The sequence below is a fragment of the Zalophus californianus genome, chromosome 17, assembly GCF_009762305.2.
Source record: "Zalophus californianus isolate mZalCal1 chromosome 17, mZalCal1.pri.v2, whole genome shotgun sequence".
Taxonomy (NCBI): Eukaryota; Metazoa; Chordata; class Mammalia; order Carnivora; family Otariidae; genus Zalophus; species Zalophus californianus.
This window is the reverse complement of record NC_045611.1, coordinates 3,933,330-3,946,577: the sequence shown is the minus strand read 5'-3', so window position 1 is coordinate 3,946,577 and position 13,248 is coordinate 3,933,330. Positions and strand designations below refer to the sequence as shown.

At 51.7% G+C, this 13,248-nt stretch overlaps 1 protein-coding gene across 7 annotated transcripts in view; it reads left to right on the top strand.

Annotated features, from left to right (window-relative positions):
• The window catches only part of KIAA0513 (KIAA0513 ortholog), a 71,898-nt gene that overhangs the window by 38,332 nt on the left and 20,318 nt on the right, over positions 1–13,248 (top strand). For 6 of the 7 annotated variants that reach the window (XM_027620015.2, XM_027620021.2, XM_027620016.2 and 3 more), the window contains one exon: positions 11,268–11,740. In XM_027620015.2, the coding sequence (XP_027475816.1) occupies positions 11,412–11,740 (329 nt within the window). In that variant the 5' untranslated portion in view covers positions 11,268–11,411. Of the gene's footprint in view, positions 1–2,724; positions 2,901–11,267; positions 11,741–13,248 lie in introns of those variants that run through there. The other variant, XM_027620019.2, reaches the window with a different exon arrangement.

Sequence of the window (13,248 nt, the reverse complement as noted above, 5' to 3'; positions counted from 1 at the left end):
TTGTAAAAATTGGGTTTGCAAACCACTCTTCTTTGCACCTAGGCAGAAAACCGGTTTGTTTCATTTGCGTTCTGGAATGCGTTTTCTTTGCCTTTGGGGTCATGTTGGGAGCCCACTGAGGTCTGGAATTGTGTGGTCTCCCCGTGCAGCCCAGCAGAATGGCTTAGGGGCAGGACTTACCACCTTTATTGACTGAAACGTCAGTAATGATCCTACAGTTTTTCCTGCTTTCAGTTGTAAAAACATGGGCAGTGGCCTTTTTTTCTGACCGTCTCCCTTCACGGAGGCCAAGGGCAGTGGAAGAAGTGTGTGCCCGTGATTAGGGCCGGGTGGGTGGGCCAGCCGACTTGGCAAATGCAGCCTGTGACCTTTGCTCACCTTTGAACTCTGACCTGGGAGAGTCCCACAACAACAGATATTTCCTGCGCGATTATTATGTGCCTGGCCCTGTTCTGGCCCTGAGAACCCTATAGTGAAGAAAGCAGATGAGGCTGCTGACTCGCCAGGAGCCTCTCCTGGGGGAGTGCAGTCCTGAGGTCACTAACCCCGGGCCGCAAAGCGGCTCAGCCAACTAGAGGGTCTCCTCGACACTCCAGAGTCAGAACACTCCTACCAGATGCCTGGCTCAGATGCCCACCCTTGTAGCGGGCTGCCGGGGAGCAGCCCGTCTGTGTGGGAGCCAGGCGTGCCCGTGTGGCGCGGAGACAGGGCGGGGAGCTGCCACCGTCCTCGGCATGACGGGGGTAGCCCCTGCATGCACCTGTGGGTCCACTGCTGTCCGTGTCTGAGGGAGGGAGCCAGCAGGACAGTCCTCTCCCCCCTGGGAACGGCAGCACTTCGATTCTGTTTTGGTTATCACGTCTGAACGTGGGAACACCTTATCTTCACCCGAGTAGTGTGCTCAGACCAGACTAACTCCTGTGCTGAGCTGATTTAATGTATGCTTCAGACTTCTGGAGGGGTATTTAAAAATATATGTTGCAACATCCCTGTTTCTTTTACGGAGCCTTTTAATTCTTCATGACAGTGATCAGCAGTTTTCATATGAGGACTTCCTGACAATTTCACTTTTAAATTCAGTGTCTGGAAAAAAGGTACTCTGCAGATGAATATGTCAGAATGAAAAGAATTGTATGACCCAGTATGCTTCTTGATGTAGGAAAGAATGTTAGTTAGGGTTCGAAGCCTGACGGCCAAGAAAGAATTCTTGAGACGTCTTTGGTGCAAAAAGGTGGTTGTATTGAAGCATGGGACAGGACCCGTGGGCAGAAACAGCTCCCGCCCGGGCTCATGAGGAATGGCCCGTTACATACTTTCAAGTTGGGAGGGGTTTTGGGATCGCGTCAGTCTCTAAGGAATTTTGGAAGCAAGGTTTCCAGGGCCTTGAGCTATTGTTGGGAAAAGGTCACTTATTACCGTCTAATAAAACCTGAGTCCTGAGACCCTTCAGATGTCTGTCAGTGGGCCATATGCTTGGGGGATGATTGCCAACACGTATCTTGAGGGGTTTAGAGATAAAGGAGGTTTCCAAAAGAATTTTTATATGTTAAAGTATACTTACAGGATCCTGGGGGTTGGGAGTGTTGGGCCAGAATTGCCTTTTGCCCTCAGCAAAGTGTCAGCATGGAGACAGTTGGGTCCCTAGAGGAACTTGTCAGTGGGCTGGAGGGAGTAAGGAAATTTAATCATTTTTCTTCTGCCTTTGTTTCCCATATCACTTCCCTGTTTTGCTTTTGCTACCAGGAAACTCCACGAAGCTCCTTGCCCAGCTTCGGGAATGGGTGTTGTTGTTGTTGTTGTTGTTGTTTTGATTTCACAGGCCTGTAAGGTGCCCTAGATCCACACTGACTAGCTTTAAATCTATGTCTGAGCAGCTGCCCGAACACACTGACATCTAAAAGGACATCGGTGACATTTCATATTGGACACAGATTCATTCCCTGGAATGACTGTTGCTTCATAGCTCCAAATGGCCCAAAACTCTCTTCCTGGTTCAGAGGCAAAGTCAGCTGTCACCCAGCCAGCGGGGGAGGAGCAGATGTACTTGTCAGGAGCCCCGGGGGCTGAGCTGCTCAGCCCCGGGCAGAGGCAGAAGAGAGTCCTTGTTGTGGTCTTGTGGTGTGAGAGGTTCTGAGCGACAGGAAGCGTGTTCTTACCAGCCTGGGCTAGTGACTGAGCTCTGGCTGGGGCGCCGGAGGGCCCGGGGGCTCAGGGGGCTTCCTCACTGCCACCCGCCCCAGGCCAGCCCACGGGGGCCCTTCTCTGACTCGGGACTGAGGGGCGTGGGGCGCAAGGGGTAGCAAGGAGTGCGTTGAGCAAACACCAGCTGAGCAGGAAAAGCCCTGGCCTGAGGCTGATTATTTTTGGCAGGCTGTTGGGGGCGGGGGGGGGGGGGGCGCGGTGGAAGCAGCTCCCACACCACGAGGCCTTGAAGCGATGGGGCTTCCGGATAACCTTGGTGGTTTACGTGTTCAGCCACGGTGTTCCCAGCCATGCCTTTCCCTACAGGATGATTGCATTTAGCTTTCTCCTCCCTCTGCCTCTCCTCCACTCCAGCAGTTTCAATAGGCACAGTCTTCCCGGAAACCGTCCATTATTATATCTCATAATAGCAGAACAAAACCAGGTAGCGGTAACCTCATAATTGACCAGGTTCACCTGTTTTAAAGGCAGCCCCAGAGACCAGAGATCTAAGCCCGGGGTCTGTCTCCCCTCATTCCTGCCAAACCGTGTCGACCTGCCGGTTAGGTCAACTTGAAATAAAATGCGCACTGGGGGACAAGCGAAGACTTTTCAGCGAGGTCACCTGCATGTTTGCAGATGGGAGAAGGATAGCCAGGCGCTCGGCGCGCAGCGGACGTTCAGGCCTCCCTCAGCATGGTCGCAGCTCAAGCACAAAGGTGAGAAGGAAAGACATAGAAATGGAGACGGCGTTTTGGCAGACAAGGGATGGGGCTCGGGCGTGGGCCCAGGCCCGGAGGTCACCACGCTCATGGCGCCATAGTGTCTCGCTTGTTTGGTCCTGACACGCCTAGGCTAAAGCAACTACGGGGCACCTCGGTGGGTCTTTATGCCCAGCCACACCCTAGCGGTCTTTGTTAGTTTCCTACAGCTGGTTTGACGAATTTCCACAAACTCCATGGCTTAAAAATCTCACACATTTACTGTCCTAAAGTTCTGGGGGTAGAAGTTCAAAGTCAATCTGATGGGGCTAATGACAAGGTGTGGGCAGGGCGGGTTCCTTCTGGAGGCCCCAGAGGAGACTCGTATCCCTCAAGTTTTCCACATTCCAGAGGCACCTGAATTCCTTGGTTCACACGCAGCCCCTCTTCCAGTGGCAAAACCAGCAGCAGAGCATTGCTGTGGCTCCTGCCCTCTGACCCTCCTGTCTCTCTCTCCTAAGGACCCTTGGGATTATAATGGGCTCCCCTCAATCATCCAGGACCATCCCAAGGCCCCACACTCAGTCATAGCTGCAAGGTCCCTTTGCCGTGTGAGGTCATATATTTGTAGTTTCTGGGGACAAGGACGTGGGCACCTTTGGGGGACCACTCTTCAGCCTACTACATCATTTGAAAAACTATTTTTATTTCATTCTTCATTGGACATGGCCATTCTGTTTTCCTGTTCATATTGGTCTTCGGGAACTACTTTTTATAATGGCAAGCTGCAGAAAATTCAGCTTTGCAAAGGTACAAGGTCATAGAAAGGAGTACAGCATGACCTAATGGTGAAACTGTGAGCTACTTCAAAATATTGAAATACCCCACAGCACACCTGTGAGTTTGCTTTGGTATCCCGGGGTACCCTGGCACCAGTTTGGAAACCACAGCTGCCAGTTAAAAGCATCCTTGCTCAGCTCCTTGGGCTGTGCCTCATGGGGTAAGGATTGGGGGGACCCCCTTAGCTAGGCATTCAGCGAAGACATGACTCCAGAAAAGAATGCAGTGCCCCAGTCTGCAGATGCTCTTGGATCCATAGTCTGCTGCTCCTGGCCAAACCCTGGCCCTGTTCCTGACCTGGTGTGGATGGGCTAAGGGTTACTGGCCTCCTTAGTCGGTCACTTGGACCCTGCCGTCCCTTCACAGCTCATGCAGTCAGATGCTTCAGCATACCCTGCATCCACAACCACAGAGGAAGAAAGGATACTTTTCTTGGGTTCTTTGGGTATATTTTTTTTTTTTTGAAAGATTTTATCATTTGAGAGAGGGAACGCAAGGGAGAGAGAGCACGAGCGAGAGAGAGCACAAGCAGGGGGAGGGAGAAGGAGAAGCAGACTCCCTGCTGAGCAGGGAGCCCCACAAGGGGCTCGATCCCAGGACCCTGAGACCATGACCTGAGCCAAAGGCAGACTCATAACCGACTGAGCCACCCAGGCTCCCCCTTCAGGTGTGTTTTCTAAATAAGACTTAATAAAAAGTCACAGAAGGCATCCAATTGATGTTAGGCAAAGAAGGCTGCATGAGTGCAGAAGGGTGCCCACATCTGGGGGGTAAACCTTCTTTCAGGGGTTAAATCCCAGCGCTTAAGGGAGTCTGATGACTGCAGGGGAGAGGTTTATATTCTGCTTCACACACAGGACCCTCACCTTCTCTGTGTTTGGACAGTACCTTTGCACGAGGCAGGTGGGGTTGAAAGTCTTATGACTCGAGTCTCAGGGTCAAGGACTTTTAGTAATCAGCATCGGGCAGAGATGTGCAGTTTTTGATTTGCGTTGGCCCTCCACAACCCTTAGGCCAAGCAAGGTGGATGTTCTGTGGGGAGTTAGCTCACTATTTTATGTGAGGCCCCAGCAGTGACGTTCAACTTGTGGCTGGAGAGAGGTCAAAATGTAGCAGAAGCTCAGGCAGCAGCTGTGAGGGACCTTTGACCTCTGGTCCTAAACCAATTAGGTGGTCCTGCTCCGCACCCACCCACAGGTGACCCTGCACAGCCATACACCTGCCTCCCCCAGCCACAGACATCTCGTCTCTAAAATGGGAATAAAAATGCAGTACTGCCCAGCAGATTGATGGAGTGGTCCAAGACACTATTCCTCTGTATCTCTGTGCCTCGGAAAGTGTCGACTGTTCTGATAATACGGCCTCAGCGTCGTCTCTCAGCTGTCTCAACATTGCCGTGGCCAGGCTCTTGTTCAGCTTCTCCTCGTGGGCGAGGAGGACAACACATCTCTGTAAGACCGGCCATGTGTTATCTCATTTATCTTGATAATACTCCAGATGAGTCTGTGAACTGGTTCTGATTTAAATGACTTTACCAGCGGTGCCTGGCTGGCTCAGTCGGTGGAGCATGAGACTCAGTCTTGGGGTTGTGGGTTCGGACCCCATGTTGGGGGCAGAGATTGCTTAAAAATAAAATAAAAAAACACTTTCCTGGTGTGAGTCTGAGTGGAGCTGGAACCCGAGGCAGGAGGCTGGATTTCTCTGTTCAGGCCATTCATCAGGCAGAATACTCCAGCCACACGCCATCGTTGAAGCCTGGGGCTCGTGGGAAGTTCTGGCTACAGAGACATAGCTGGCCTCAGTTCCCTTGTTTGCAGAATGGGCCTGCCCTTCCTTGCACACTGCCCCACACTTGACCCAGAGTGAAACAAATGGATTAGAGTTCTGAATCCAGGAGGCTAGGTGGTGTTTTCACCTTACAGTTGAAAGGGAGGTGCGGATGTAGAAACCACCGGGTATATATAACCATAGTACAGACTTGGAGAAAGGTCATCTGGTAGCACCCATCGTCAGCCCTAGTCACGTGCCCAGACCTCTCTCCTGTCAGAGGACCCTGGAGTCTGACCCAGCAACCCCACTTCTAGAAATGGAGCCCCAGGGAGCACCAAAGAGGTAGCTGTAAGGGGACCATATGGTGGTCAAGAACAGGGCTTCTCGGTTGACATGGATTGTGCATGCTGTCGCTTCCTAGCCTGGAGTAAGTCTCCGAGCCTTGATTTACTGATGTCATGAGATGAGGAACGAGCTGGATGGATGCGAGTGTGAGCCAGCGTGTTAGGGATGCCGGGTGAGCGAGGCTTTGCAGGCCCTTCTCTTTTTGTGGGAAGAGCAGCACGTCTGATCACTCTTGGACACACTAAACGGGAGGGAGTTGCCTGAGGTGGATGGCAAGGGGCAGAGTTACAGAAAGTTCCGGATTCTTGCCCAGGGAGCCTCATCTGATTGCTCAAGGTCGACCTGCTAGAGAAGTCCTGGCTCGGGTTGCTTTGGGATATTGGGGAAATCAGAGTTTGAGCAAAGCCCCGTGGGGATGTGGCTGAGCAGCTGCAAGAAGGCAGTCTTCTGAGTTCCTTCTGCAGCCGGGCCGCGGTGGCGGGAAAAGGCTGGGGGGAGGCGGGGAGGGGAGGGGAGGGGAGGAGGTCAGGAAGCCTCCCACTAGGATGTGATCACCTTGGCCTCCCCCCCCCCACCCTTTGCTCCTGTCCCGTGCATGCAGCTGCTTGTACTAAAGCTTGTCCCGTGGCTGCCGGTTCGCCCAGACCCCAGGGGTGGCCGACAAGCCATCCCTGGACTCCTGCCAACCTCTTCTCTGTGAGCGGTGCCCCTCTCCTCATGAGCCTCCTGGTTCCTGAACTTTCCAAAGTCATTGCTGCCTAGGGCCTCTGTGCAGACTCTCCCTCTGCCCAGACCTCTCTCCTGTCAGAGGACCCTTGAGTCTTCTTGGCAGGTCCTCCTTCCCTCTCAGTTCCTATCTGCCTCCCCAACTCCCGGTCCAAAGAAGCCCTTCTCGGGGCTCTCAGAGACATCTCCTGGAGACTCTCCATAGCGCTCAGTGCCCCCTTAAGTTCTTGTTTGGGTTTCCATTTTGTTAACGGTCTGTTACAGAGCGCCCCCCGCCCTTCCCCACCCCCACCACCCCTTCTCTTAGCCTGCGCCCCCCCCACACGACCAGATGCTCCTTACAGCCTTATTCATGCGTGCACTCCCAGATGCTGGGACGCTAGCTGATGCGTAGTAGCTGCTCAGTGAATACTGTTGAGGGGCGCCCGGCTGGCTCAGTCAGTAGGACACGCGACTCTTGATCTCAGGGCCGTGAGTTCAAGCCCCACGTTGGGTGTAAAGCCTGCTTAAAGAAAAGATAAGAAAAGGAGTACTTGTTGAATGAGCAGGTAGGTGGTTAAGGCCTTCGGGTTATAGGTTGACTTAGAATTTTAGCCTAATTTGGTTGGTAGAAACTTGTGCTGTAAGGCCCAGGAAATGAATTGCAAAAGTTGCAAGAAGGTTTGTTCTGCTTTGAGGCTATAGAAGAGCATTTTTAATATACACGGTCTGTAGTTGCAAAGATCCTGCTGTGATTTGATACCCTGAATCTCAGAGCCTGTGGCCCTGCAGTGCGTTCAGGACCTTCCTTGTTCATAGAACAAGGCAGATAGATTGGGGCGCAACCCACAGATGTGTTTTCTTTGGCCCGCAACATGTTTTGAAATAAATGTAAATTAGTTACCAGTGTTGAGGAATTGGAGGATTTTGCATCGTGCCTTTCAGCCATTCTCTGGACATCTCTTTAGGTCTGGTGCTGCTGGGCCTGCGCTGCTGAGTGTAGCACCTGCCTGGCTCTGCTTGGGGACGGTGTGGTTGGTTCCCGCTGGGCCCACTTCCTCTGTGTTCTCTGGCTGGCCCAACACAGGTAGTCGTGGGAGGTGTGCCATCCTGGTGTGTTCAGGGTGACCGTCACCTTGTCCTGCACTGAGGCCCAGAATTATGTTTCCTTCCTGAAGGAAGAGGGTGGGCGTGCTTCCAAGGCCCTTACCCACAAACAGCTGCTTCCCCCTGGTGTCTCAGCTCTGTGAGCAGACTTGGCACCCCTGCCTTCTCTCCCCAAGGGAGCGTGAGATCCCTGGGCTGAGGGCACCAGGGGGCAGCAGTGCGTGGTGACAGCGTTCTGCTCTGTACCTGGCCACCCACGGTGCCCTCACACACCCTGGCCTGGGTCCCCTGCCACTTCTTTCTCCCCAACAGTTAGGCCTCTCACTTTGTGCCTCTCCCTGTCACTCTGTCCCTCTGAGCCCACAGAGGAGGCTTCTGGGAAAGGATGACTCACACACTCCCAGAATTTTGAGCAAGGGAGATGCTGGGAGAGCCGCTTGTCAGCCTCAGGCTGGACCAGAAATAGCCGTGATAATTTGCTCTGATCTTGCAGCCCTGATGCTGGGGTGTTCTGCTTGGATAAATAGATGCAGCCCTTCTCACTGCTTGAAACTGTCTCAAGATACAGAAATTTGTTTCCTTTTTGCTCCAAATATTTTATTTATTGCAAACTGTATCATTATGATCAAGCACAAAATCAAAAGGAGAAATGATCTCAGTGCCAGGACTATAATACACTTCTGTCTTCTTTTCCAGTCCTTTTTGTGCATATGCTTTATTGTTATTATAAGAAAATTAAGGGGCGCCTGGGTGTCTGCCTTTGGCTCAGGTCATGATCCCAGGGTCCTGGGATCGAGCCCCGCATTGGGCTCCCTGCTTGGCGGGAAGCCTTCTTCTCCCTTTCCCACTCACCCTGCTTGTGTTCCCTGTCTAGCTGTCTCTCTGTCAAATAAATAAATAAAATCTTAAAAAAAAAAAAGAAAATTAAAATTCATGCACTCCAGCATTCCCAGCCCCCAGACAAAAGGACAGCATGCCGTGGGATTCAGTAAATACTTGTTGACTGCGGATTATTTTGTTTACTTAGCTATAAAGTGAACGTCATTCACTGATTACTATTGTATCAAGTTGTTAGAATTTATTTGCCATTTTCCTGTATTTAGATTTTTTCCTCCAATTTATCAGGATTAGAAATACTGTTGCAAGGAGCATTTTCTTTTCCACGTAACTGGTTTTGAGTGTTTTAAATTATTTTCTTGGGATAAATTTCAAGCATTTGAATCCTGGATCAGGGGATAAAAAAATAAAAATTATAGAAAATAGTTTCTAAGGGTGCCTGCCTGGCTCAGTTGGAAGAGCACGCAACTCTCGCTCTCTGGGGATGTGAGTTCGAGTTCCACCGTACGTGTGGAGAATACATACATACATACAAACATACATAAACAAACAAACAAACACACTTTCTAGAGTCTTATTTATCCCTATTGCCAGGATTGCTTGAGAATATTAACCTTACCATGACCTCATCAGCATTTAGATTGCATTTTAAAGTTTTTGCTGATTTAGTAGTATAAGATGGTACCTAATTGTTTTAATTTGCCTATCTACATGTGTGGTTATCAGCATAGGTTGAAGAATTGTCTAAGCATTTAATAAGAGTATTTCTTCTCATGTGACTTGTCTGTTTGAGTCGTTTGTATTCCTTATTAAAACACAGAGTTTTCAGTTGGATTTGGGTAAATTTATAATACAGATATTTTTGACCCAACTTTCCTATCATAGTGACTGCGAACATCTTCCTAGTGGGTGATTTTCCATTTTTAACACCGAGTGTGTTGTCACAGGTGTGGTTTTCTGTGCTTTGGAGAGTCTGCGAATGTGGTGGCCAGAAGGACCTTAGAATTTGAGCCCGACCACAGTGTCTCAGACGGGGGAACTGTGACCCAGGGAGCAGAGGCCCCGGGTACGGGTGGTGGGAGGGGGGCCAGGGCTGACCCAGCCTCAGACCGCCACTCCTCAGTCTCTGCCTCTCTGCGTGGTGGTGCTGTCTCCTGAGCTCCTAAAAACCCCACGTCGCTCTCCTGGCCCAGACGGTTCTTTCGAGTGGAGGTTTATGCTTCTCCTCTTTGAGCCAAGGCAAGCTCTGTAGGACTGTACTGAACAAGGAGCCAGCCGTTCCATCTTTCTGACTCAGGGCATTTAAAAATATCCTGAGCTGGGGAATTTGGAGGAACCTATGATCGATTTGTGAACATTAAGCTCTTAACCGGCAGCAAAGACAGTGTAATATCGAATTACCCACAGAAGATGCATTGGTGCTGCAGTGTCGGCAGCCACCTGTCTGCTGGGGGTTGTCCTAGATATTCGGGGTCTGCAGAGGGTGAGGACAGGGACACGCCCAACCTGGAGGCTGCTCTTGCCTGGAGGAGCTAATGCATCAGGAGGGCTCTTGCTTCATGCTGAGCTGTGTGCCGCTCACCACCGGGGAAGGTGGGTCCCAGACCTGGTAGGCGACTCCCCCCAACTGGCAGTCAGGAAACCCAGTTTAGACTTGAAGATTCTCACCCCAGCTCTCTTGCTGTGCCACCTGCATCCTGGACCCCACCCCACCCCACCCCAGCTCTTCGAGTACATTCATGGGCAGCCCTGTCCATCCAGTCACAGACGCACAGCAAACCTTAGTTGAGACTGCTCTCGATAAGTCAGTTGCTACAGAGGTGCTTATACTGTAGTGAGATGAACAGAAATAGTAGTATCTACCCGTCAAACAAGCAGAATTTTAAAATGGGGGTAAATAAAATGCTGGAGGTGCGCAGAGGCATCAGGGAATAGTTTTGACTCGGGATGGAGTGAGCTGCTCAGAAGAGGTGTCACCATGTCCGCCTGGGGGATGAACAGCATCCGGGCAGGGTGAGGCAGGAAGAAGGGATGGACTGGGGAAGGGAGAGGGCAGAAGGAACAGGTACCTCGGGACACATGCCCTCATCCAGGTGTCCTTATCCAGAGTGCAGGGAGAGGGCAGGACGGAGAGGCTGGGTCTGGGCAGCAAATGAGGCTCAGAAGCCGGTGGAGGGTTAGTGAGTGATATGAAAAGGGGCATCTGTCTGGCAGCCTGGGAAGGTTCTGGGCCTCTGGAAGAGTCCTCAGATAGGAACGCAGGAAGGAAGAGAGATGCCAGCCCAGGAGGGGAGGGGCTCACGTGCTTAGCAGATGCAGCTTTTCCCAACGTGCCAGATGACACCATCTCCCATAGCCGCTTACGCTAATGGCAGTGAGTGGGCAGATGTGTCCCTGGGGATTTTATGATTCTGATTCTAGCCAGGGGTCGGCCTTTTTATTTACTGGCATCAGTCTGGTAGGCCAAAGCAGGGAGAGGGCAGGCAGGTGCAGTGGCTTTGAAGTCTGTGTAGTTTGGAGAAGTCCTGATCCTTGGTGTTTATGTGTTTATTATTTCAACAAATAGTTGTGTGCCTACCATGCACCAGGTGTTTAGCAGTAGACAGGAGGGAAATGATGTCCATGTAGTGATGACCCAGATTCTAGAAGCTTGGAGCCTATTCTCTTTTCAGGAAATTTGTGGCCTCATTCATTCATTTAAGTCTGGATTTGCAGTGCTGAATTCCCCTTACACAGAGAGTAGCTCTCATGGTGATAACGTTTCTGTGTCTTCCGTTCTAGATGCCTTAGGGCCACGAGCGCTGCCCCAGAGGACTCCTGGTGGCCAGCAGCTCCGAAGCCACTCAGGTGCTTGGCCTCCAGCTCCCACTGACACATCCGGGAATCCCGTCTGCCGGCCTTCCAGCCTGGAAGCCTACCCGAACCATGGAGGCCCCGGAGGTCCCCGTGGGTGCACTGATTGACTTCGGGACTGAGCCAGCCCCCTCCGAGCCCCTAGAGACACTGCCTCCGAAGCTGCAGGATGGGGACAGCTCCCAGGGCGACGGTGCTTCAGAGAGTGAGACCACAGAGTCTGCGGACAGCGAGAATGACATGGGCGAGTCACCCTCACACCCGTCCTGGGACCAGTACCGCCGCTCCTCCTCCAGTGAGTCCTTCTCTTCCAACCAGAGCACCGAGTCGGCCAAGGACGAGGAGACCCTGGAGCTCCGGGAGTTCATGCGCAGCTACGTGGAGAAGATCTTCTCTGGAGGGTGAGCCCCCGCCCCGGGACCTGCTCTCTGTCCCAGGCTCTGTCCTTGACAGCGCACCCCTTGGGGCCTGGGCTTTCGCTCCCTCACAGGCCAATGGTGGGCCACCTGGGTGGTTCTCAGCCCCCACCCCCAGCTGCAGGTAGAAGCATTTGGGGAGTTTTCGCTGCCTCTTCCATCCCACCCCCGGCTCCAGCCACTCCGCTGACATGCTCACGTCCTCACTGCTAAATCCAGAAGGACTCTAGGTTTGCATCCCCGTGTCTGAGCCCTTGCATGTTAGCGTCAGACTCACTCCAGGCTAGGGCGCCACCGTGACTAGCAGACTCTCAATGCAGGGCAGTACGATCCAGGAGGTTTTGATTACCCGTACTCCTCAAGATGCTCATGGCAGCTGAGCCTCAAGCCCCTGCCAGGATGGGGACCCTTCCTTGCTCCTCCTTCTTGCCTTTCTTTGACGGTTCTTGAAGGGGTAAGTAGGAGCCCTGGCAATTGGAGCAGCAGGGAGCGGAGTTTGGGTTGGGATCAGACTGAGGAGGGGGTGTATGTGGTTACACCTCCAGCTCCCCCACCCATTCTTGTTAATATCTCAGCATGGGGGTAGGGAGCCCGCAAACCTAAATTCCTGGGTTTGGGATGTCAGCCTTGTCCTGCATCCCTACCACACGCTAGTCACTGAAGGCCTTGCTGCTCATTTGCCGGACGTGGACCTGCAGCATCTGCATTATGGGAGCTTGCTAGAAATGCAGTCTTGGGCCCCACCCAGACCTTCCGAGACTGACTCTGCATTTCAACAAAACCCTTGGACTCTTTGTGCACGCATTGCAGTCCGAGGAGCTCAGGGACCGAAGGGATCATTTTCCCATTTTATTAAAGCAATAGGAAGAATCTCTGCCTGTTGACTCTGTGTAAAGAGGATATTATTTCCTACTGTGACTAAGATCCCTTGTTTGTAACCTGGCGAGGTGGGATGTCTGCCTTTTCCAGGCCTGTGTCCGTTTTCTTTGCAGTTAGAATGGGGAAGAGAGCTCAGTGATAATCCAAATATTGGACGATCCAAAAATGCATTCATGTTTGATTTTGAATGCATTCTGAGAGAACAAGTAGATGTGGTGCCCTCCTAATTTTGTTTGACTAACACTGGAATTAGTCAGCTTTCTTGGAGCACACCCGGTTAATGAAATGGGAGAAAGCAGAGAAGCTTGCTAATTTGTCAGGAAGGACAATCTATATTTGCGGCAGCCTGTCAGCAATATGGAACGTGGACAACTGAGCCGGATGCATTTTCAAGAGCATTCCAGAAATCACTGAAGACTGGCTGGCAAATTCCCCTATTTCATCTGGTGTTGGTATTTTGGGATAAATGAGACCAAGATGTTTTCTACCAAACCTTAAATAAATGAAAAATTGCATGAGCTAATTGATCTTCAGCCTTCTGTTTCTTTTTTATCTGGTCTTTAAATCTGGGGGCAGAGTATTAGCCTCCCACGATGAGTGATCAGAGGTGGTTT